The sequence below is a fragment of the Lepidochelys kempii genome, chromosome 2 (assembly GCF_965140265.1).
Source record: "Lepidochelys kempii isolate rLepKem1 chromosome 2, rLepKem1.hap2, whole genome shotgun sequence".
NCBI classification, from domain to species: domain Eukaryota; kingdom Metazoa; phylum Chordata; order Testudines; family Cheloniidae; genus Lepidochelys; species Lepidochelys kempii.
Window position 1 is genome coordinate 75,868,468 of NC_133257.1, and position 27,569 is coordinate 75,896,036.

General features: G+C 37.9%; 1 protein-coding gene across 1 annotated transcript in view; it reads right to left on the reverse strand.

The window, feature by feature from the left end:
* The window catches only part of ASXL3 (ASXL transcriptional regulator 3), a 130,772-nt gene that overhangs the window by 91,138 nt on the left and 12,065 nt on the right, over positions 1–27,569 (reverse strand). The window contains exons 3-4 of the mRNA XM_073331281.1: positions 2,946–3,054; positions 1,485–1,596 (exon numbers count right to left, since the gene is read on the reverse strand). Coding sequence (XP_073187382.1) covers positions 1,485–1,596; positions 2,946–3,054 — 221 coding nt within the window. The remainder of the gene's footprint in view (positions 1–1,484; positions 1,597–2,945; positions 3,055–27,569) is intronic.

Here is a 27,569-nt window from a genome sequence, read left to right on the forward strand (position 1 = left end):
GCAGAAATATGAATTCAATGCTTTTGCTTTCTTTGCATCATTATTGACAATTTTTCCATACCTACTTAGCAACAGATTTATGACTTTCCTATGATTTCATTTGCCCTTGAAATACTTCTTAATAGTCCTTCCTGCACTGTGTACCAGTTAAGGCTGCACACATTACATACCTAATATAAAAGTCTCTAAAGCAAGGAAACGAAAAGTTAAGCCATCAAAGAGTATATGCCCTTTATAGCTCTACCCAGATTCACAATCTCATAATTCAATTCACAAATGTCTATCTTAAGTACATATATGGCCCCATAATCATGGTTTCTGAGCACCTCACAATCTTTAATATATTTATCCTCACAACACCCCTGCGAGGTAGATAAATATCATCATCCCCATTTTACAGATGAAGAACTGAGGCACAAAGAGACGAAGTGACTTGCACAAGATCACACAGGAATTCTGTGGCAGAGCAGGGACACGAACCCAGGACTCCCATATCCTAAGCTGGTGCCCAAATCACTGGAACATCCTTCCTCATTCTATCCTTCCTTATATTTACCTGAGTAATAGTATCCACAAAGATTATGTAAATCCAATAATGGGTATGTATCCATCCCTACCCCACAGAAGGATCCAAAAGGGTATGCTGCAAGTCCACTAGTAGTTCAGGGTTCAAGAGGGAAGGCAGAACAGAGAAATGCTCAAAAAGGGCAATTTCAGTGGCATATAGCCATGAAAACTTCCAATATACTGTAAAGTATGCACAGTAACACTTCACTGGTTAATCTTCAAGAGCTATAGCATTCACCACTAATTGTCTTTAGTTGGTTTAGGGGTTTATATATGATAAAAATTTGAGGGATTAGGTTCTCTCTTTATATGTATTTATTACCTCCTAAAAGTAAAAAGTTATATTTCTAAGGGTGGCATTTTAAAGTATCATTGTTCAGCATATCAGTATTTAAGACCTAGGTCACACTACCTTCATTGTGCCAGGCACCATACCAGCACAAAAACAAGATCCCCGCCCCAAAGAGTTTATAAATCTAAGATCTTGGTCCTACACAAAGAACTGTGTTGGAGGATCCCTGTGCCCATGCAAAATCCCACTGAAGTCAATGGGGCTCCAGACAGGTGTAGGACCGAATCTACCTATACTCTACAGGATTGGGGCCTAAGAAGGCAAGTGATATACTAAAGGGAGAAGGGGGGAAATACTAAATGAAAAACAGGTCTACTCAGAACACTGTAAATACTTCATAGCTTCCCCATAACACAACTGCCTTTTAAAAACAAAAACAAAAAGGCCACTTTTCTCATGTGCCCCTGACCCCTCTATAAGAACAAAATTGGGAAGTTGTTTCTCAAAATTGTTTTAATTAGTTGCAAAAACAACCATAGTTTATTTTGAAAACATGAATAATGAACCTAATTGGTATATATGCCTTCCATAGTAGCTCCTGTAAAGTGAAATTAAGAATACCTACCTCCATTTTCTTCTCCATTACTATTGTTTGTCTCAGCCATTTCAGTGCCATCTAACTCAGATTCACATCCTAAATCCAATGTTCCATCTGCTGGACATGTAGATTCTTCTTTCTGCAGTGTTTTTTGGTTGTTTTTTTTTAAAGGGAGGAGGGGAGAGAAAAGAAAAATAATGTAAGGCCAGCCACAAAAAATGTTTATATTAGGGTTAGGTTTTCCCGAAGGTAAAACTGTTGCAACACATATGGGTGTCTACATTTCAAAAACTGATCTGCTTCCTGTATAAGAGTTAATTTATGGCAAGAATAAAAACATGATCTTTACGAGATAATTCTTTTAGCTTTTGATTTTCAAGTTATCCTGTAAAAAGTCACATTTTAGACTTTTATATAAAAAGTTATAAATCAAAGTGCACTTCCTTTCACTTTTTGTGTTTGAACAGACTTGTTTGGCACTTAAAAATTCCAGTCATCTAACTGAACGTCCTAAGGGCTGCAAGAGAAACAAATCCTTTAATGTTTCTCTTTTCCCTGTGCCTGTTTCCTGAATTCAAATAGCTGCAGCAACCTGGAACTCAAAAGCCATGGGAATGATTGCAAATACCTGGTTTCGAGCCAGGGATATCTTCAGATTTAAAACAAGACCAAACTAAACATTATTCCGTTAGCAAATGAGAAAACGATTATTCTGAAATCCATTCAACGTTAATCAAAAAATAGTGCATTTTTAGTTCTAAGGAGCAGCATTATCCATACTGCTTTTATTGTTTCTAAACTGTGCAAAATTATTTTTCTATCACAAATATCAGAGAATTTTCCCCCAAATTTAAATAGATTAAATCTAGTCTGCAGAACTTGGTTTTCTTGCTCCTACTTCACCCTTTTCTCCAGTATGAAGTCACTATCGTTTGATCATGGGTATCAGGAAAAAAAAAATTTTTTTTTTCAACCAGCACAAAACAGAAAAACACAAACAAGAAAAAACTCACAACTACAACTATCACCATCTCTTAGTATCAAAGCACTCAGGATTTTAGCACTGTAAGTATATTCCTGATTTAAAATAAGCTGTAACTTAAAAGCTGTTTACACTGAACTCGCAAAAGTCTTCCACTGTTCAAAAAATGAAATATTAACACAATTACTTCATGAGAAAGTCAGTGATCCTCCTGAACTCACTGCTTATAAAACAAAGGCCTTTCTGTTAACAACTCTGAAAAAGCTGTATTTTAGCTACAGCAGGGTTTTCTTACCATACGCCAAATTCAAGAACACGTATACTCTTTCTGAGATAAAACATTCAGTGCTTACTTTCATTATAAGACATCTGAAAACAGTTAGAAAAAGACTTTCAGCTCATCTACTCCCCACAGAATCTAATTTGTTTTCCTTTATATCTATTGAGACATACATGGCACTATTAATCCACTTTATGTACTTTCCATATGCAAAAATTCAACTTACTTTGAGAGCATAGAGTCCCGACTTCCCAGGGATTTTGAAGAACGTTCCATCACCTACACGAGTGTTAGTATGAAGCATTGCATTCAGACAAGCTAATGGAGAGGTTCCACTGAAAAATAAAATTGTGCAAAAATAAAGCAGTCCAAGATTGAGTGCCTCTTGTAAAACTATTCCCTCTGTCTTTTTTTTTAAACTCATGCTTGCCTTTTTCTTTTTTTTTTTTTTTTTAAATTCTCCCAACCTTGAAAACATCTACATTACAATAACAGGGCAGTTTCAAACTTAATCATATGCATCTGTCCCCGAGGCTTCAGGCAAAAAGTCTGTGAATTATAATTATGCTTTTCTTCATAGAGCAATCAGCTTCATGTTCTAAAGAACCAAAGTCCAAATATTTATGTGAAATTACTTCACAAACAACACCATGAAGCCTCATTTTCAAAATGTTACAGACAATGTGGCTGCTGCACATGAATGATCAAAACAGTACCAAGTTCAAGGGCAGCTGCATCCTATAGGATGAAAGGCAACAAAAGAATAATAATAAAGAGCTCAGGAAGAACATATTTAAACTTACAGGAGTTAAAGTTACTTAGGACAGCATTTTTCTAAAATGCCCAACATAAGTTACTATAGAAACATGCACACACATATTTTATACTTTTAGTGGCACAGTAATTATATGCAATATCATATTGGAATGCACTTTGAAGTACCTTTTAAAAATGGTCAAATAAAATCAATACCTTCACACAGAGTTTAATTTGTACAAATATCTTTAGGTGATGTATACACAGAGCCAGATTTTACATGCAAGAGAAAAACAAAGCAAGCATTTTTGATCTGGCTAAATTCATATTATTCTGAAAAGTTAATTTGGGGGATAGTGAAGGTGCAGGGAGTGCTCACAAACTTATCCTGTTTCATATTAATGGAACAACTAAAATTAACTACAGGGTTTATAGGTGTACTGTCATCATATCTATCTCCCCATACACATTGTTATACTTATGATTAGAGACTAAACTTCCAACTGTGTTTCTTCACATAGACTCCAATCTTGCAAACACACATGCTTAACTTTAGCCACATAAACAGTCCCACTAACTTAAGTGTAACTACTCATATGCATAAAGTTATGCATGTGTGTTTGCAGGATTGAGGCTACACCCAGCAAAATACTGGGCATGGAACTTAAAGTCCATCAGAAACTAATGTGCTTCAGTTAGACAATCAAAAAGTCTGCAGGAATTATGGTTCAGGAGTCCATTATAATTTTTTTTAATTATACTGGTCCCTATTCAAAACTGTTTCTGGTAGATTTTATTGGTAGGAGCTAAATTCTGTCCTCTGATGTGGACACTGTTCCTAATGAGTTCAATGGTTGCATCTCAAAGCAGAATTTGTCCATAATGTATGTAAATTAACTTTCTGACAAGATGGATTATATGATCATTTATTTGTTGTTCCAGTAAAAGCTCATAGGTAGTTAGTTATAAGGTGTCCTCATATCAGAACAGCTGTAGAATATAATTTATTATAGGTCACCTAAAGTGCCATATTACCACAATATTTACTCTGTATTGACTCTCAGACAGTGTACATACTGCTTCTCCATTAAAAACCAATACTACAGCTAAACCTGCTGCTATAGCTCTTCATGTCAGATATTAAATGGTAAATTTTAAAACATACGAACAGAACATTTTTGAAGGATTTGTTCTTTAAAAAAATTATTTTTCCTGCAAATAAAAAGAATCCTACATTTTGAGCTGATATAATACTATGTGACCAGTCTAGGAATGTGAATAAATTACAAGTACAGCTAAAGTAGAATACATTAAAATGTCTTGTTACTGTTTGATGATCAGTGAACACAGACTTCAAATAAGATGCACGCCTTTCTCTAGAAATGTTCTTATTGAATTACTGGTTCATATACCGTGACATATGGCATTTAACTTAGTAATGCAAGACCATTTTTCTCAAGCTACATTTTTTAGATGATAACATATATAACTTGAAGCTACTGATAATTATGTCAGATGCTTGGAGCTTCGATTTAGTGAAACTGTCAGAAATGAAGACTATTTCAGCAGGATGCTGATAGGAAGATGCTAACTGCAAAGGCAGCTGAATTCTTTGCATGGAATAACAAAATAGAGTTGTGTGTGTCTATATAATACTCAAGTTTGCATTTTGCATCTTTCTTCTAATTTCTACTGCTGGTCCATCTAGAGAGATTTTGGTCACAACACTTGTGTTTAGATATCTCATCATTGGCAATTAAAATAATACAAGATAAATGAACTCAAAATATAGAACTCTCCCCCCATGGCCACTACTGTTCTCGCAGCAGGTATCTTAATCTTCAAATACTGGCCAATTAGTAAATGGACAATAGTAACCACTTTCTGAGTACAAAGGAATCCATGTCAGCTACTGAGCAGTAAGTACATGTATCCGATGTGCCAACTTCAACAATCCCTATATTAGCTCCCCTCCTATAGAACACGAAGAAGGGGAAGTAGAGATCAGACCAATACTCCTGGTGTTAAAGTTGAACTGTATTATCCTCAGGAGACACTTGCCACATACATCATCAGAAAGCACTGGGCTGCATCCTGAAAACCCAATGACTAAAGATCCAATCATGCAGTGTGGTGTCGGCTGAGTGGAACTGAGTCTAAATATTTCCCTACTTTGCTAGGGCTGTATGCAACATATAATGATCACTCCAACCTTCCCTCCTTCTTGAAGGCCATACTCCTCTTTTCACAAGCTACCACTCTGTCTTGTATGTGGTAGAGAGAGTCAAGGCTGCAGATGCCCAAGAATATCTTTAAAAGCTACACGGTTGTTTTCCCCTTTTACTGGGTCTTTCCTAGGCATTTTGTGACTTCCCCTGCCCCTATTTTATTCCTTGCATATCAAACAGAAGATACTCAAAAAACTTTGGGTCAAATTCTTATCGGAATCAGTTCAATTTTGACCAAGTTGCACACCATGCCTTGATATTTATGCCTCGAAAACAGCCACATGTCTTAAACCTATATACTGAAAAAACGTTTGTCACTATGAATCAGCATATGTGAAATTTCAGCCTTTAGAAGCATATATTTTATACTGTGCGGAAAACTATTTTGCTATTATGAAAAACATTCCTGAGTACTTTCATCTGTAGTAATATGTGTCTTTAAAGTGGGTATTTTCTGTTATCAAAAGAAAACCAATTTACTCACACACACACACAAAACAAGCACTTTTAGAAAATACTTTCAAAATTATAAAATGTTTTTAAAAAGATACTTACTTCCTATAAAGGAGATAGGGAGGCACGAAGCAACCACATGCAAAACAAGAAAGAAAGAGAATAATTGGTTAGTCTTCCAATATAAAAAGGTGTTAAGACTTTTTGATAATTTAAAAGATATTGTCAAGAAGTTTAGGATGCAAAATTTGTTCTTTTCTAAAACTGTTATGATTCAGAAGTACACAAGTTCTTAAACACTGTGTGATATCTTCCTCCTAATATGCACACAAACTTCCATTTATCAGGGCAAGCTTCCTCTTTCTCCCCTCAAAAAGTATCTTGTGTTTTGAGTTCCCTCTGCTCGCCCTGCAGCAGGTGTTAACTACATTAACCCCCTGTAAGCAGATAAGAAAGAAATCTGACTACTATGTTCAATCACCCTCCATAAAACAGTTTTTGCCACAGAGAAAAGGACAAAAGTCAATACAAACAAGTTTTTTTTTAAGATTACTGAGCACAATGAAAAATATGTTTAAATAAATTAAAACCTTTTAAAAAACCTTAAAGTTGTAGCCTCCGTTTAATTTTAATCATCTTTGCTAGATGACAGGTTTCAGAGTAGCAGCCGTGTTAGTCTGTATTCGCAAAAAGAAAAGGAGTACTTGTGGCACCTTAGAGACTAACCAATTTATTTGAGCATAAGCTTCCGTGAACTACAGCTCACTTCATCAGATGCATTCAGTGGAAAAGTGCATCTTCATCATCTGGACCCATGGAAAAGAAGCCCTTGAGGAATTCCACCATGATTTCAACAATTTCCATCCCACCATCAACCTCAGCCTGGACCAGTCCACACAAGAGATCCACTTCCTGGACACTACGGTGCTAATAAGCGATGGTCACATAAACACCACCCTATACCGGAAACCTACTGACCGCTATTCCTACCTACATGCCTCCAGCTTTCACCCTGACCACACCACACGATCCATCGTTTACAGCCAAGCTCTGCGATACAACCGCATTTGCTCCAACCCCTCAGACAGAGACAAACACCTACAAGATCTCTATCAAGCATTCTTACAACTACAATACCCACCTGCTGAAGTGAAGAAACAGAATGACAGAGCCAGAAGAGTACCCAGAAGCCACCTACTCCAGGACAGGCCCAACAAAGAAAGTAACAGAACGCCACTAGCCGTCACCTTCAGTCCCCAACTAAAACCTCTCCAACGCAACGTCAAGGATCTACAACCTATCCTGAAGGACGACCCATCACTCTCACAGATCTTGGGAGACAGGCCAGTCCTTCCTTACAGACAGCCCCCCATTCTGAAGCAAATACTCACCAGCAAACACACACAACACAACAGAACCACTAACCCAGGAACCTAACCTTGCAACAAAGCCCATTGCCAACTGTGCCACATATCTATACAGGGGACACCATCACAGGGCCTAATAACATCAGTCACACTATCAGAGGCTTGTTCACCTGCGCATCCACCAATGTGATATATGCCATCATGTGCCAGCAATGCCCCTCTGCCATGTACATTGGTCAAACTGGACAGTCTCTACGTAAAAGAATAAATGGACACAAATCAGACGTCAAGAATTATAATATTCAAAAACCAGTTGGAGAACACTTCAATCTCTCTGGTCACTCTATTACAGACCTAAAAGCGCAATACTTCAACAAAAAAAAACTTCAGAAACAGACTCCAACGAGAGACTGCTGAATTGGAATTAATTTGCAATCTGGATACAATTAACTTAGGCTTGAATAGAGACTGGGAGTCGATGGGTCATTACACAAAGTAAAACTATTTCCCCATGTTTATTCCCTCCCACCCACTGTTCCTCAGACATTCTTGTCAATTGCTGGAAATGGCCCACCTTGATTATCTCTACAAAAGGTGTCCCCCTCCCCGCCCCCCCCATTCTCCTGCTGGGAATAGCTCACCTTAAGTGATCACTCTGGTTACAGTGTGTATGGTAACACTCATTGTTTCATGTTCTCTATGTATATAAATCTCCCCACTGTATTTTCCACTGAATGCAATCGATGAAGTGAGCTGTAGCTCACGAAAACTTATGCTCAAATAAATTTGTTAGTCTCTAAGGGGCCACAAGTACTCCTTTTCTTTTTGCTAGATGGATTGCCATGAGAAAGATGACTTGGCAAAGTACACTGTTTTAAAAAAAGGAAAATTAATTGATTAAATTCAGACAAACATTTCCTCACACTGCCCAGCCAACGTACCTCAACTGAAGAAGGGAGGCCACCAGTAGCAATAAGAGGAGTCCAGCCATCATGCACATGCAGATTTTTGTTTAGGTCTCTTTATCAAGACTAGTAACAAGGGTGTCACTTAGTTCCAAGTCTGATGGCAATTTCTACAATGTGGACACCTGACCGCTGCAAATGGTACTAAAATCACCGATTCATTTCACACAGTCGACCGAACAGCCAACAGATACTAACAACTTTTGACCACAACTGGAAACAAACCAAAAGTGAAAGCTCCATAACTCATTACTAATTCCTAGAGCTAATACGAAGTCATATCTTTAGTATTATTCAAATATTCTGTAGAAGCAAAAGATTTACCCTACACTATAAATAAATTAAACTAATATTTGTTCAATATATATGGAAGCCAGAAATGCTGGGGAAAGCCTTGACTGAGCATGTTGTTTGCCCATGCACACTGTAAAGCAACACATATAGGGTCTGATCCAAAGGCCTGCTAAAGGCCGTAGAAATACTTTCATTGACTTCAAGCAACTTTGGATCAAGCCCTTCCTTACACAGTAGCAATCAGCATGAGGTTATTACCTCTCTCCTCTTCAAGAACTGGCTGACACAAAACTTAAAGTGAGCAAAACCATTTCAACTAGGAAAAATACACATGAACACACACTGCTCTGATCCCGCAAACGTCTCCATCTAGTCAGACCCACACGCCCTACAGGATCAGGGTGGGGACATTTTCTCGTTTTCAAATATATTTGTTTAGAGGTGCCCATGTCTAAGAACCACCCTCATTCAGTAGCTACATTTATAAAGCAACTTAAGTGTAATTTTACAGAATTCATCCCTAATTTAAAGCAACTGATCAAGTAATTAAATGCAACAGAAGTTACAACTTCACCAACATAAGAACTACTGAAACTACACTAGATTAAATAATTTATAGTTCTCCTAAGGTTTTCAGGAGTTCTCTCCCCTGACCATCACCACCCATATAAGCAAACTGGTCATAATGTAAAACAGTGGTTCACTGAAGCAGACACAAAGTGTATTCTGTTACAGATTATTTAATATCTCACAGAGTATATACACTTTGGAAAGCAAGAACTGCAGACATGGATCTTTAAACTACAATGTAACACTGTTTTCCTGAACAAAGAAAAACTTCTCATATGAAGGTAAAAGTACAAAAGCAAAAGAAAATTTATACTGAAGAATAAGATGCTACCCATATTGTAGGTGGCTAAACTAGAAAAAATATACATAATACAAATGTCAACATATACTGTACAGACAAATTATATTTACACCTTACATTCACTTTTTAAAAAGCTATGCTTGTTCTCTTTTAACTGATCTGTGCCCTTTTGTCAGACACTGCTTAAAATACCACCCTGTATATTTCTCATATTCATAGCTTCTAAAGAATATGCTTGTATCATTAGGAAACCCCTTTAAATAACATTACTTATGGTAATGAGCATTCCTTGACCAGAAAGGAAATGAGAATAATATTTTACAAAACATGTTTTCACTGTAATTTGGTCTACATTTGGAGGAAAGTAGAGAGAAAAAAAAACCCCCAAGAAGATGAGACACACTCATACTGAAATTTAACTGCCTTGTAGGGACAGAAAATACCAAAAGAAACCCACCACAGTAGCATATAACTTCAAAAAGGATATCTACACAAAAATGAGAAAGCTGGTTAAATGGAAATTAAAAGGAACAGTCACAAGAGTGAAATGAGGGTAAGCTGCATGGAAACTATTTAAAAACACCATAACAGAAGCTCAAACTAAATGTATACCACAAATTAAAAAAAAAAAAAGATGATAAAAAATGCCACCATGGCTAAACAGAGTAAAATAGACAGAGGCAAAAAGGCATCCTTTAAAAATTGGAAGTCAAATCCTACTGAGGAAAATAGAAAGGAACACAAACTCTGTCAAGTCAAGTGTAAAAATATAATTACGCAGACCAAAAAAGAATTTGAAGATCAACTAGCAAAAGACATACAAACTAACAACAACAAAAATTAAGGACATCATTAGCAGTAAGCTCGCCAAATAACCAGTTTTCAGAGTAGCAGCTGTGTTAGTCTGTATTCGCAAAAAGAAAAGGAGTACTTGTGGCACATTAGAAACTAACCAATTTATTTGAGCATAAGCTTTCGTGAGCTACAGCTCACTTCATCGGATGCATTCAGTGGAAAATACTTTTTTTTCTTTGAGAGCGTGTGGCACAAGCTGTCAGCATAGTCTGTGTGGTATGTAGATTGTAATGGATTTTTTACCTTCAGTCCTTTTGGTATGATGTCCATCTGTTTTCATTTGGAAAGGAAGATGATGTCTGTCTGTATCTATATGAGATTTTTCATGAAGTTGATAGATTTCCACTCCATACGGCTAAATTCAGTGCCTTGCATAATGACGGGTTTCAGAGTAGCAGCCATGTTAGTCTGTATTCGCAAAAAGAAAAGGAGTACTTGTGGCACCTTAGAGACTAACAAATTTATTTGAGCATAAGCTTTCGTGAGCTTCATCGGATTTTCCACTGAATGATGAAGTGAGCTGTAGCTCACGAAAGCTTATGTTCAAATAAATTTTGTTAGTCTCTAAGGTGCCATAAGTACTCCTTTTCTTTTTGCAAATAACCAGTGGAGCCACTGGACAATCAAAGTGCTAAAGGAGCACTCAAAGACGACAAGGATGTTGCAGAGAAGCTAAATGAATTCTTTGCATCAATCTTCACTGCGGAGAACATAAGGGCGATTCCAACATCTTATCCATTCATTTTAGGTGACAAATCTGAGGAACTGTCCTATATTGAACAGTAATAAGTCACTAGGACCAGATAGTGTTTACCCAAGAGTTCTGAAGGAATGCAAATATGAAACTGTAGAACCACTAACTGTGACATGTAACCTTATTGCTTAAATCAGCCTCAGTACCAGATGACTGGAGGATAGCGAATATAATGCTAATTTTTAAAAAGGCGTCAGAGGCAATTCTGGCCAGTAAATCTAACTTCAGTACCAGGCATTTATCATAGAATCATAGAATATCAGGGTTGGAAGGGACCCCAGAAGGTCATCTAGTCCAACCCCCTGCTCAAAGCAGGACCAATTCCCAGTTAAATCATCCCAGCCAGGGCTTTGTCAAGCCTGACCTTAAAAACCTCTAAGGAAGGAGATTCTACCACCTCCCTAGGTAACGCATTCCAGTGTTTCACCTCCCTCTTAGTGAAAAAGTTTTTCCTAATATCCAATCTAAACCTCCCCCACTGCAACTTGCAATTTGGTTGAATCTATAGTACAGAACAGAATCATCAGACACGTAGATGAACACAATATGTTGGGGAAGAGTCAAAACAGCTATTAGAATTCTCTGCAGGTGTCAACAAGTATGTGGACAAGAGTGTATCCAGTTGATATAGTGTACTTGTACTTTCAGAAAGTCTTTGACAAGGTTCCACACCAAAGGCTCTTCAGCCAACTAAGCAATCATGGGATAAGAGGAAAGGTTCTCTCATGCCTTAGTAACTGGTTAAAAGACAGGAAACAAAGGGCAGGAATAAATGGTGAGTTTTCACAATGGAGAGAGGTAAAAAGCGGGTTTCCCCAAGTATCTGTTCTGGGACCTGTGCTGTTCAATGTATTCATAAATGATCTGGAAAGGGGGTGAACAGTGAGGTGGGAAAATCTGCAGACGACACAAAATTACTCAAGATAGTTAAGTCCAAGGATGTTATAAAGGGATCTAACTAAACTAGGTGACATGGCAACAAAATGGCAGATGAAATTCAATGTTGATAAATGCAAAGTAATGTGCTTGGAAAACTTAAGCCCAACTATACATATAAAATGATGGGGTCTAAATTAGCTGTTACCACTCAAGACATCTTGCAGTCATAATGGATAGTTCTCCGAAAACATCTGCTCAATGTGCAGCAGCACTCATCAAAAAAGCAAACAATGTTAGGAGCTGTTATGAAAGAGATAGATAATGAGACAGAACATATCATAATGCCACTTTATCCATGGTACACCACACCTTAATACTGTGTACAGAACTGGTTGCCCCATCTCAAAAAATATATATTAGAATTGGAAAACTTACACAGAAGGGAACAAACATGATTAGGAATATGGAATAGCTTCTATATGGGGAGAGATTAAAAACACTGGAACGGTTCATGTTAGAAAATAGATGGTTAAGAGGGGATATGATAGATGTCTATAAAATCATGAATGGTGTGTGCAGAAAATGAATAGGGATATTTTATTTCTCCTTCATGTAAAACAAGAATCCAACAAAATTAATAGGCAGCAGAAGAACAACAAATATAAGGGAAGTTCTCCTTTACACAATGCACAGTGAACCTGTGGAACACATTAACAGGGGATGTTGTGAAAGCCGAAAGTACAACTGGGTTCAGAAAAGGATTGGATCAGTTCATCTAGGGTAAGTCCATCAATGGCTACTAAGCAAGACAGTCAAAGATGCAACCCCATGCTCTAGGTGTCTCTAAGCCTCTGAATGCCAGAAGTTGGGACTGGACAACAGGGGACGGATCAGTTGATAATTGCCTGTTCTGCTCATTCCCTCCAAAGCATTTGGCATTGGCCACTGTCGCAAGACAGGATACCAAAACTAGATGGACCATTGGTCTGACTCAGTATGGCCAGTCTTCTGTTCTTATTGTAAGCCCATTTTGATACTAAGCAATCCTTTCCAATGTGTTAGTTGCAGTATGCAGAATATAGCAATAATCTAATGCTAATAATAATAATGATAAATTTTTTAAATGTATGCTTACGAAACTCAGACAGAAACAAAAAAGTACTTTTTGAAATCCTCATCAAAAACTGTTTCAGAATAAAAATGGATACTCAAGCAGGAAGAACTCAGCGTGCGCTAAAATGGTTGCCACAGACATTAGCTAAAGTGTCCCCCAAACATAGGAGTTCCCCTCCATTCAGTATAATCCAGGAGCAGGTATTTCGTTACTTTGAGCAAGGCACACTTAAACAAGCAAAAGAGTATGTAAATTTGTGATAGTCATTTTCTTCAATAAGCAAGTAAGTGTGATTTTCTTCACTTTTTTCATTACAAAGTGGCCTATTAATAATTATAACTAATTGTATAAAAAAGTAATCTACTTTTTTGTTTCTGCCCCAGTGCTGATGGTTAGCATGAACAAAAGTAGGGGGACAGGAAACAGATGAGCTCTTGCCATGGAGAACAAGCCATGGAAGAAGAGGTAAAAGTTATAAAAGGAGATTTCCCCCCAAAGCCAATAAACCCATTATTTCTGCTTGAGAAATTATGGTTTTGATACATATTATGTACTGGAAGTCTTATTTTCATATATTTCACAGGCACTTGTGATTTTTAAATGTATTTGTTTAGAAAATTAAAATATATTACTGTCCTAGAATTAGAAACGTACTAAACACAAGACAAACTGCCATAAAATGTGTGAATACAAAATGAATAGTTAGCTTCCAAATCTCTCTGTCCTTTGAGTTGGGCATCAATTGTATTTCACTCATTCTTCAATAAAAAATTAACTTTGAAATTAAATGACCACGTCAAACAAGACGCAGTTAGCATTAATTTAATCCCCTTCCTTCTCTAAAATTCCACTCTAGGGAGCTACAGAAAGTTATCACTAACTCTGTTGTTTTACTTAGCCATTTTAAAGTGGCTAGCCTCCCCCACAAAAACCTCTTTGGCTTGTTTTGGGAAAATACCACACACTGCTTTTTCAACTAGCTTTTTTCTTTGTGTGGTCAGTATTTGATTGGCTAGCGAAGTGGTAAAATACTAACTGTATTCTTCCATAAAAACACAGCTTCACAAGGATATGAATCTTAGAAGCAGACTGAGAAACTTTTGCGCAAAGTCACAAAAATGTTCATGTGTTAAGTTAACCACCAAAGCGAGTACTTACAGTGTCTGAAAGTGACTGTATCAGTCACGCACACAAAGCAGAAGAGAAGGGAAAAAGTATCTGCTCATGAAAAATCCATCTGACTCAGCAGTTCTCAAACTATGGGGCAGGCCTCTCAAGGAAGGCACGGGAATGTGTCAAGGGAAGCACGAGGTGTGCGCATGTGTGTGTGTGGGGTGGGGGGTTAGAGCTCTCTGTCAGCCCCAGGTGGCTGGGCTGGGGCTCATGCAGGAGGGCCGTGCACACCCAGGAGGTGGAGATAAAGGGGACACCGGGAGCCCCACCGGGCAGGCTCAGGCTCACCTTCTCCCCTGCCCCCCATTCCCACACATGGAGACAACCTGGGCTCAGATTCTTCTCTGATGAATATCACTTTTCACATTGACACCCTTACTTGACACCCTCACTTACTTCTGTGCTGCTACTGGCGCGGTGCTGCCTTCAGAGCTGGGTGCCAAGCAGCAGCCGCTGCTCTCCGCTCGGCCTTCAGAGCTGGGTGCCAAGCAGCAGCCGCTGCTCTCCGCTCGGCCTTCAGAGCTGGGTGCCAAGCAGCAGCCGCTGCTCTCCGCTCGGCCTTCAGAGCTGGGTGCCAAGCAGCAGCCGCTGCTCTCCGCTCGGCCTTCAGAGCTGGGTGCCAAGCAGCAGCCGCTGCTCTCCGCTCGGCCTTCAGAGCTGGGTGCCAAGCAGCAGCCGCTGCTCTCCGCTCGGCCTTCAGAGCTGGGTGCCAAGCAGCAGCCGCTGCTCTCCGCTCGGCCTTCAGAGCTGGGTGCCAAGCAGCAGCCGCTGCTCTCCGCTCGGCCTTCAGAGCTGGGTGCCAAGCAGCAGCCGCTGCTCTCCGCTCGGCCTTCAGAGCTGGGTGCCAAGCAGCAGCCGCTGCTCTCCGCTCGGCCTTCAGAGCTGGGTGCCAAGCAGCAGCCGCTGCTCTCCGCTCGGCCTTCAGAGCTGGGTGCCAAGCAGCAGCCGCTGCTCTCCGCTCGGCCTTCAGAGCTGGGTGCCAAGCAGCAGCCGCTGCTCTCCGCTCGGCCTTCAGAGCTGGGTGTGGAATATGTACTTGAGCAGGGAGAAGGAGCGTGAACGACTACAGACACAAAGAAGGGGGGCCCAATCAAATAAGTTTGAGAACCACTGATCTAACTCAATGGAACTGAGCCCACTTATAGCTCCAGACAAATTAGCCATATTTATTTTTACAGCAAGTCTAAAAAAAAATTTTTTTTCAAGTCACACCCGCTGCTGAGACAAATGCAAAATGTTACTAAAATTACATCCAGGGAACAACCAAGAGGTGATAAAGCACGTATCAGCCCTCTTTCCCCCCTCACAGCCATGCAAAAAAATCCAACACATTAATAAATTATTGAAATTAAATAAACACACATATTTCAGGTAAAAGAAAAGTGTGTTAAATTATGCCAATATCTAATCATTTTTTAAACCAGTCCAAAAACACTATTTGGTGAAATAACTGGCAATTGTTTAATGTTAAGATTTTGTTTTCATTTTATGGATGTTTACAGGTATATCTTTTCGCTTCGAAATTCTTAAAACCTAAAAAAAGTTACTGACAGTTTTAAAGCCAGAATGTGATATGAAACTGAAGGATCTATGAATGGAAAGAGTTTATGAAAATCTCTCGTTCTGCTGAGAAGGCCAGTTTTAATACAAATATGCTGTAGAAAAAAATAGTGCACATTTTCTTTCAGCTGCTTTCACTAACAAAAGTGTCAATGTTTAGCTGATCTTACTTATTTTACTCCTTTAATCCAGTCTTTTAAAACTGACAAGTGCCAAGATGTTGTCCTGTTTGAATTTGCCACATCAATGTGCAGTTTCTAGTACACACTTTTCTGAGTTAGTAAGATTTGGAATTCCTGCTTAAAATTTCTAAGGAAATTATTCCTCCATCCAAAATTCACCTCATTCCCAATGTCTACCGTTACATCAAGTCGGAGGAATATCAATATTGTAAAGATTTTACTGTCTTTACTTAACAAGGATGATTTCTTAGGCCCAACTGAATAGGGACCACAACATTGCTAGCTTCAATCACATATAATTTGGATTCTGCTGCTAACAGCATTCTAATATAGTTTCCCTGACCTCAGTGACTATGGTTCAGTTTTTTATTTAAAAAGCTTCTGAGACCCTATTAAAAGCATTGAAATATACTCTATTTGGAAACAATTTTGACCCTATACCATAATTTCATTCCCCCTCACCTGACCCTTCTCCTCTTCCCTAGGAAGGATATTTAAGTGCAAATAAGATCTGTATTCCCTAGCAGTTCATGTTGTCTCCTCACATCCTGTGTTTGTGATGTCACAGCCACCAGTACAGCAAATGTGATATAAAAACAGAAGACTGACTTCAAAAGAGGAAAAAACAGCAGGAACACATGAACCAAGGAACAAAGATGTTTTCATGGAAATGTCATTAGTAACAAAACATAGGCAGGGGGGAATTGAGAGGGTGGGGGTGGGGTGGGCGGGGAGAAGAAATGATGAAGTTAGAAGTAGAATTCATACCTACTACAGTGATTTCTCCCCACCACCACCCAAGTGATCCATGAACATCTGTGGATCTTTAAGAATGGGTTGCAATTACAGTATCTGTTTTGTTCTCAGATGTAAGGAGATCTGACCAGTGTGCTATGAGATATGAAGCTATATGTTTTCAGCAACCCCCTGAAAAAGGAGAAAAGCATCACTGACATATTCTGAAAGGAGTCCAATTCAAATCTCTGACCAGAAGGATGAGCACCATGGTGGGAGAATAAACAATGGCTGTGAAAAGACACAAAGAAAACTTCTAGGCAAAAAAAATCCCAACACTCTAGATTTAAAGGTGCCTTGACTAGTTGCAAAGGAGTGTAGAGAAAAGTGGATTTAAATCAGTAATTTAGAAATAAAATCTCTTTTTAGCATAAAGTATTCTAGAAGTCAAAGATAGCAATCACTCAGTGACTTCTGATCTAAAGCTAACAACCTTAGCTAAGCCTCATTTTATGTTCCCCTATTTCAGTGCAAAACTCTGCAAGGACAGCACCTTTTATTCCTCCTTTAAAATATCAAAAAATGCAGGAAAGTACCTTTTTTTTCCTCCTTGTAACCATTCATGATTTTCTCCTCTGCTTTTTATGGGTCATTATTTTTCTTTTGATTTGTTTTGAGAGAGTGACAGTTTACAATTTTACACTGAATATCAAGTGGGGTTCCCCCCAATTTCATTTGTATGTCTTAGTATATCGAATTTTTACAATCTGGGGGGGGGAGTGTGGGAAGGTATCCTCCTATTTCTACATAAACATTTATATTTAAACAATAAATGAAAAAAAAATGTAAAAGAACAAAATCTATTTTGGGGGATATTAGAGTAGAACAGCAGAAAGAAGAATCTGTCCTCTATAATAAAAGCTGGGTTGGGAAAATCCTATCTTTCTGCAGTAATTTACCCTTTAAATACCCTCAATTCAAACACCTGTGAAGTGATTCCAAGAAATGACATTGTGTCACAAACATGACGACTTGCTATCAAGGAAAACCAAAAATAGAGATCTTGTAGTAATACTACTTGGTTTCAGAATTAAATATCTGCTTGCCTTTGACTACTTCAAAATAAATGTTACTGCTAAGGTTTTGCTGCCTAGCACAATCAAGTATGTCTTTAAAATATTTTTGTTAACAACTCTCCTCTATCAGGAAACACTAGAAATATACAGTCTGCAGTTATGGTATATACAATTAAGAAAAAAATCAAATTTTACATGGCCCAGAGTACTGGCTCAAGTTAAGATTGTGGTTTTGAGGAAACACATTTAAATTATGGAAGGTGTGCTGCTTGGATTGGAATATGCACAGAGTGAACCACTATGCTGAAGAGGTTATAGTTAGCAGTGTTCCATGGAAGCTCCTTTCTTTCCTTCAAAGTACTAGGCAGATTATTTAACCTTCATGTTTTAACTTAGTCCAGTTGCAGATACCACTATTACATGTTATGTTATCACTAGCTCTTCTTTGTTCTTTTTTGACCTTGAGTGGTTTATTAATTCTGAGAGTGGTTTTTAAGCTTAGCATATGGTAACATCTCAATGTACTTTCAAAACTTCATTACATAACCAGTTAAGGTTGTTAGGTGACAACAACAATATTACCTATCACATCAATTGCAAGATCCAAGCACTAAACTGTGGAAAAATGAATAATTAAGGGCATCATAAATCTTATACTGCCCTCATAACAGACAAGCACATTATTCTTATTGAGTGAAATCTTGATCCCAAGTCAATGACAAAGATTCCCATTAACTTAAATAGGTCAAGGATTTTACTCACTAATTACAAAGAAATGCATATTCATCATAAAACAATTTTAACTCTTACCCAGGAATTGTTAGGATATTTATCTATCATTTATTATTATCTTGATTTCAGTGTCTATTCAGTGTCCTTTTGGATGAATACCATTAAATGGTAAACATTATTAGATAATATATTTATCAACTGACAGTAGAAAGTTTGGTAAGTACTTGTAATTCATGTTTAATGAGAATATTGTTTATGTATTCTTTAATAAGAATCTATTTAATGTTTACCTTATGTATTCATGGTATAAGTATGACACTGATCCAGCAAGTATGCACTTCATTGGACATGCACATGGACTTGAAGTTAGGCATGTGCTTAAGGACCTTCCTGAATATCAGAACCTCCCACTGCACATCAGAAATTGTATCTAGATTTGCCAGATAGGTATGTTAGATACGCGCACCTAGCACAGCCAACATTAACTCCAAAAACTGATAGAAAGTGCAGGGGGCCTGAGCACCAACAGAGCTCGGGCCTACCTTTTGCCCCTTTTCCCAACCAACCAGGATACTCTGAAAGAGACAAGGGTACTCCCCTATTTACTCACCATGAACTACCCTCCAACAACAGACCTAGATTTGAGGGCTTACTTTTGGATTGTGGCATAAAACGTAACTATTTTTTCTAGTAGGGCCAACTCCAAGTGTTAAATAAAATAAAAAGTTTAGCCCATTAAAATCATAAGACTGGTTTAAAAATCAGGAGACTTAAAAAAAAACACACACAATATATTTTGGGTTCTTTTTATTTGTTTTCTGATTTTTGAGGCTTTACAGTTCACGTTTTCAAGCTTTAATCTACAACCATGACAGCTAGAAACTAATTTTTTAAAAATTAAAACCTGAGATTATCAAGCAGTCATATGAAATAGGGCTTTTTAAAAAAAAAAATAGCAAGTATTGTGAGATTCAGGATAAAATTGAGAGAGCTGGCAAGGGATGGGGGTGAGATCTACCACAAGATAGGAGAAATTAATGGTTTTGAATTTTTTGGTGTTTGAAACTCATCCATTGGGAAAAGTTGCCTCCCTCTCCCCTCGAAACCTTTATAGGGACATTGGGCAGTGAGATACTAGGTTGGGAGAGGGTGGTTTAGTTGCATAAACGGCCTTTGAAGCCAATCCTGTGGTACTTATTTTGCTGCATCACTTTGATGGCCACCACTTCCTGATCAAGAAAGCTGAACACTGATGTTACATGTAGAGGATGTGGAAGTAGAGTGTGCAGGGATCAGTTGTGAGGGTTCTGATCCTCAATAACAGCAGTAGTAAGCTAGGAGAAATCATATGTAATGGCAGACTAACAGAAATTTCTAATCTCAACTTCATTGATTTCGCCCTTCAAGACATTAGGGTGTCAGCATCACAAACCCCATTCTCTGGTTCCTACTGTTAAATGAAAGATCAGTGTTAAACAAAAATTTCAATTGTCTATCATATAATTAAAGCCAAGAGCCTCCCCTCGCCCCCCAATTTTTCATGCAATGCTGAAACCTGGTTACATGACACAATAATTGTTTGCAACTAGGCGATCAATATAGCAGAAGCCAAAAGAGGGAGGGCTGCATCAGTTCTGTGGCTGTGCTGTTTACATTAATCCTGAAAACGAGGAGATCTGCAAAAATGAGATTAAAAGCAATGTGTGCATCCTATATGTGAATTCCAGTGTGAATAAACCAAACCTGGTTCCAACTTAATCCCAATGCCCCACTGTGCTACAAAAGTTCTAAGTGTACTGATGAAGGCTCTCACCATGGAGGAGCTGGAAGTGACTAAAATCCGCATTAATTAATCTTCTGAAGCAGCTGAGAATTTTACAACCACCATGATGTCCATGGGACCATCCTAGATAGATATTGGTTGAACTGACAATGGCTGGTCACATCTGTGATCTAGGTTCACATTGGAGGTTTGGCAGTTCCAAATTTTAACTGATGTCAGGGACCAATCCCTACTTCCTACAGTTTGAGATAGGAGTACTATCCTGTTGGTGGCCAGGGAGGCAAAGCAATGTCCTTCACCTCTCCAATAAGGCCTTAAATTTTCAACCACCAGGTTTGTTTTGGTTGATAAGCCGAAATATGATGTCCAATTTTAAGTTCCCCTCATTGAGAGGAAATTCCAAGTTACTTTGTGGATAAAAAAAATGAATGGGTTTGGACCACACTACATCTCACAGATACAAGAAGACATCCACATATGGCAAAAACTAAGACTTCTCTGGCTGCGTTTTGGCCACTGATACTGAGATACCAGAAGTAGGGGGAATGATTCAGGTCACAATGTGTTATTTGGATCCAGGTCTTCCTGGATGAAAAGAACTAATATGGAAGAAATACTGTACTTGTGAAAAAATGTCAATGCCTCCCTTTGAAAAGGCAGTTTGCTGTCATAAAGAAGTTTTTTCTCAGGAAATTATCAGCACTTGACAATGACAATTGGCTAACTACCTAATCTTCCTCTTCCAGCTAAGATTATAGACCAGGTTGCCACACAACAACCCTCACCGTATTCTGATGTCTCAGATCTCCTTAACCTTTATCAGTCTAGTGCAAATCTAGGAACAGCAACTCTCTCCATAGTATCACTGCCTTAGTTCATGCATTTCTATACATCATCTGGTGGAATGGTATTTTGATATAGCTGGTTAGGTTTACAACTTTGTAACACTCTTGCAAAAACCAGAGAGGTTTTTTGATGTTTAACATATATGAAGAGGTTGAAATTGGGCTGATTTTCACCTGCTATCAACCAATAACATGACCAAGGTTTAGCAGCTCTTGAGAAAAGATAATAGCCAACAGCAGGTTTTTTTTGCAAGTTTCTTTCCCAGCCCTTCCCTGACCTGAAGTCTTAGATAGTCTCTTACTTTTTGGCTGGGGTAGTTGTAAAGGAAGGATGTCATTCTTCAGATAATGTGGTTCAATTTCTAATTGACTTAAATATTTAAAGTATTTTAATGGTCTATTAAACAAAGAGATGGACTGGTAGCACAAACAAAAAGAAATTAACAAATAGCAGAAAACAACGGTGGTTATTTTCAGTACAAATGAACAATTGTCTTGAGATATGTATAATATGATAGACATGAAGGTATTTCAAGCTCTTCTAAAAGAAAGAATATTATGTTAGCCCTTGCTTGGATTCTCAAAAGCAGATAAACTGATCTCAGTAATAACTGAAGCAGTCCCATAGAGAAACAGGTGAAAGCTAACATTTTATCTATGAAGGCTATATACTGAGAGGGAGAGACTATAGAAGCTACATATTTTTCTGGTTTCCATCTAGTGAGCAAGCATCTTCTACCAGATAAGCATCCAAATTCCATTGCTCTCCAATTGCAGGTAAATTAAAGTCCATTAAGAATGAGAAAAGAGAACCTATTTTGTCTCATTTACCTGTCAAGGCAAATAGCTCAAAAGAGCACTCTGTAAGAACATTTTCTATTTTCTCATACCATCTTTACTGTTTGAATAACTACAGGTCAGAGGATGTTAATGTCTCTAAATTTTTTTTTTAAATTCATTAATCCTTTTCATAAAGGTAAAAAATTGGCTTTTACTTGTCAATTCCTCCCATTTACACCTTGAATATTTGCCAGCCAAAGGATTATTGAGACTTCAGTGTTCAGATATCAAAGTGATTGTTATTGATAAATACTGATTTGTATGTGAATTACGTGCAAAAAATGGGAAAATTTCATGTGGCTTCACCAAAAACTAACTGCATATTAAGTAGTACACTTTTTTCTTTCAGATAACGTCATGTAAAGAATTAAGAAAAGTTTCCATATCAGCATATGAATTGCTTTTCATTTTAATTCTGCTTTCACACTAAAATTGGACAAAGTAATTTGATCTCACAGTAACTTAAAAGATTGGTATAAGAAGAGAGAAAAATATGAGACGAAAACAGCACTAATTAGCTTTAAACAAAATAAAAACTGCTGCATTTAAAGTGTATTATATACCTTCCTGAAGAGTTACACTTGATCTATGTCAAAGTCCTTGTACAGAGAATTCCTGCAGTCATTTTTGGTTTTATTTCTACACAGAGATCAGGGTGGATAAAAATCAATGATTTAAAAAAAAATCTGGGTTTTTTTTATTTTAATCTGATTTTTTTGATAAAATGCTTTTTGAGGAAAAAACCTATCTAAAGATAGTTTTAATTAAGATACATTATAGCTCAAAGATATCTCATCATGGAATAGGGATTATAAATTCTAATTCTAGTAATAATATATATATATATAATAATATATATGAGTATAATAATTTATATGAGACAATATATTCATGTAATGTTTAAGATAAGTTTTGTAAATGAGTTCCAATAGTTCATGGATTAGTGACTCAATTTTATGGGGCTCCGGCGGCTTCTGTATAGATTATTTAGGTTAATCTTTCTATCTACCCAATGGGACTCAGTGCTCAGTCTAGAAGATACCATCAGAAATGCTTAGTTTTGCAGTTCTCAAACTGTGGATTTCTGTCTCCAGAGATAACATGCTTGTTAACAGCAAAAATGTTTTTAAATAAATAACTAATATGTAGAGGTGAAAAATAACAGACCTCAACCCTATTGTCCCTCTGCAAATTTGTATACAGAGAGTCAATCCTTTACCTCTCTCTAAAAGTGCAAAGTTTCAAAAAGTTCAATGAATTTGAAAAGATTGTTGGGGGCGGAATCGATCTGGACAAGGAGAAGTCTGGAGATAAGTTTGAGAAGGGAGGGACAGGCAATAGAAACAAAAGTGAAACTTTTTGAGCAGCATATTCCGGAATTCTTGAGGCCTTTCTGAGTGTAGACTTCATTGATTTTAGATCTACCATACCATTCTCTCACTAGAAGGGAAAACCTATAATGGCAGCAGGCCATAAAGGAGACCCAGTTTGGGAATATTTTAATGAAGTTCCTCTACCTGTGAAGAATATGTATTAAGATTATAACAACCAACAAGAATGCACTTTTATGTAGAAATCCATGATTAAATTGAGTCTTCCTAACTAGTGATTTAAATCAAATCTACCCTGACAGAGCTGTTTTGGAAGTTAAAATATACCAGTGTATGAATAACACGTCTCAGAAACAGACCCTAGAATGCCCCTCCTACCCCATATATACCTCAACAACTCTCCACCAGCTCCCACTTAGCCTGGCAGCCGCCACACACATCCCAGCAGCCCTGAAATATATCCTGCTCACCACGGCCGCACAACACCTCAGCCATACTGGCCACAACCTCCAACATCCCCCTCTCCCCCAACGTTCCAGCCCTCAATCCCGCACACACACACCCGTGTTCCACTTGCCCCCCCTACACGGCTTCCCAATACTCCCCACTCACCCCAAAGCACAGCAACTTGCTCCATGACCTTCTTGGCTGTGCACCCTCCTCCACATCTCCTAGCTCAGTGCTCCACTCCTGTCCCAGCTAGGATTGCCACTCCTGATCCCAGCTGTGATGGAGGAGCAGCTGGGCCAAATTTGAGTAAATGGCACTGCCTGCTAAACCGTGCACAGGGTTGCAGCATCACTCAGTTTTATTTTGTTTTTTTTCCCCAGTAGCTGGGGGGCCCCTGAGATGGAAGTCCTGTGAAAGTGTCCCGAGTGCACATCAGTTAAGATAGGCCTGCATGGTAGAGGCTTTGTGTGTCCCCCCATATCCCCTTATCGGGATCACCTAATCTTCCCCCTGCCAGGTTGTTCTCTATTCCTCTTCCCCCCATACCAGAATCCCCCGTGTCAGGGACTGTGTGCACTTCCCCATACTCCCCCAAGTTGTTTGTCTTCTTTCTTTTTGAGATATAAATCATTGAGGGTATCTATCTGTTAAACTTTATTGGGAGGACAACAGACAAGACTGAGTAGTGTGATGCTGGCGGGTGTTAATGGGTGCCACCAACTAGTCCTTTATCTACAGTCAATTACAGAGGTGTTTACAGCTGTGGCAGTGCTAATCAACTGTCAGGGTTCCATGTGTCCCCCATTTTTCCCCTTTCAGTTTCCAGATTTTCCCTAACAGCAGCAGAGAGTTCTGACCACGGAGGCCTGAAAAATTCTCTGAAATTCTGGATTGATTGGATAAGAAGTTAAAAAGTTATTGTATTACAGACAGACAGCCACTGAGCTGAGCATCGGCCTTCACAAGCTCTGTCTACCATCAAACCTCAATGAACTAAAGATTTCTTAAAATGCTAAGAGCTCTGGACAATAAGGGGCTCATATTATTAGAAAACCAATTTATAGCCTCCCTGCTCTTAACCAGGAGATGTTGGCAAAGCTGGCTGATTAAGACAAACCTCAGAGAACATATCACCCTTCACATCATAGTGGTTAAGTTAACAAGCGTTCAGATGAACATACACTTTGACTGGATATAGGTAAAAAGGATTAAATTAAACAAGGGAAAATTCTAAGATTGAGTATCAGGAAACTGCTCCCCAAAAAGTAAGATCTGTTAAATTAGGGGAAAAACCACCACTTTAGTCATTTAAACCCAAACTGGTGTATCCACTGGATACAGGGAAGAAACTTGCACTGGCAGGGGAATGGATTATTGATCTAGTAAGACTTTCTCCCTCTTTAACGTCCATGTGTGTACAAATGGATTTGTAGATATCTGCAAGAAATCTTAATTTCTCTCTCTCAAAAAAGATGCAAAATTTAAAGAGGATTTACTTTTTTTACTAAGAGGAAAGAAAATAATTAATAAATCAACTTTTGCTGCTATATTGCTAAAGGGAGGCTACACCTTCCCAGAAAAAACTTTGAAAGCTGTTCTTGACACAATCTGTATACATTTTAAAGGGACAGTAAGCATTTGGGGACTCCAATACTCTAGTTTCCATTTCCACACAAGTTTTTTTAGTTACTAATTTGGGTCTCTCAAAAAATTCTATAACTGAATTTTATTAACCATGACGAAGGATAGATGAACACAGGTTGCCTTTGTTACATAAAGCATCGAAAATATAGAAACATTACACCTTCTATTTCACTATGAAAAGGATGCTAAGCATGGAATTTGTAGAAAGGGCCACACAACTTTAATTTTCACAGCTGATGCCTATTTCCCACCTCCAAACAATAGGGGGGGTTGGACCAATAAGAAGTGTTGATTTTTATTGTACCCAATGTAGTTGGTAAATGTCACAAATAAGACTATCAAATATTATATTAGTAGTCACTATTCACTGTAACAATTGTTTACTCTCCCTCCCTCCCTCCATACTTAGATAAAAGTAATGTCTGCAATATGGCACTAATACACAGTGTGGATCCTAATTTCAGCAAGTTACACAGTAACAATGGAGACTTGGGACATATTAAAAGACAAAATGTTTTTGCTTTACAGACCTTAAATGATGACATATGTTTAGCACATCACAAAATGTAACTGTAACTGTACTATTGTTTCCAATTACAACTAAACACGGATTAACTGTAAAATCTTCACACTTGCACTGTATGTGTTATAATTTTGCAGTATAACTACAATATAGCACATATTACCTTTAAACAGGATTCAAGCACTTAACACTCCTATCTAGCCCTTGGGGAAAAAACAGAATTGGTAAACAAAAACTGAAATAACTATATAAGTAAAATAAAAATATATTTTCATTATAGCTAGGAAAGCAAGCTGCTCATACAGATTACATTCTCATTTTCACAGGTCTTCATAGTGTAGTACTTTCCAGTGTTACTTCTTGATTTAAAATAAACTATTTTATTGCTGACCCTTTAGAAAACGAGCAACAGTATTTTGTATAACTTCTATGAAAGTTGGATAGATGGTTTGCTGTACACATCAGCCTATAGTATGACAGAGTTCACTAGGTGGAGAAATGAAGCACTGAACAAATTACAAGCAAAAATATTAACCAAAAGAATAAAATCCATCATCTTAAGTAAGAGAATCAACTGTTCTAAGGCCCCAGTTCGCTAAAGCACATGCTTAAATTCTTTGATGATCAGCACCAAAGTGCAGAAGGGTAAGCCTTAAAAAATATTGTAAGTAATGTCAACTCTTAAAGATCTAAGGGCAAGTGATGGAGTGACCGGTGCTTTTTTAGTTTGGTGCTTTTTATTCCTACAAATTCAGCAACTACATACAGTCAATTTACCACAGGATACAAACTATATTATGGAGTGCCTGTATTTTATTCTCTTTATTTTATATATTTATACATATATGCACACACAGAGAAAGGTCTAGTGGATAGCGTACTGACTGGGAGTCACATGACTAGGGTTCCATTCTCAGCTCTGTTGTGTGATCTTAGGCAAGTCACTCCACCTGTCTCCATGTTTCTCTTGCCCTCCACCCTATGCCTTGTCAATTTATACAGTAAACTCTTCAGGACAGAAGCTGTTTCACACTATGTATTTGTGCCCAGTACAATGGGGTCCCAATCCACTATTATAAATACAAATACATAATGCCAATTGTCTTTTAAACTCCCTCTTAAATTTAACCCACATGATAATAAAGTTGAACTTAAATTTATATCTGAGAGAAACATAAAACTGACACCAATTTGAAATATTTCTCATATGACAAACAGAAGCAACAGTCAAACTGCATCAAAAATGTTCACGGAAACAACTTATTTTCTGGCACTGTTCCTTAAAGCCCCTTGACAAAGCTTCCTTAGCACTCCAAAATGGAGAGAAGCAGTGTTAAAATATACAAATTAGGGATTGTTTCTACATAAAAGTGAACTAAAATAAGCCATCAGTGGCTTAAATATAATACATTAAAATATGCCTAAAATGATGAATTTTAG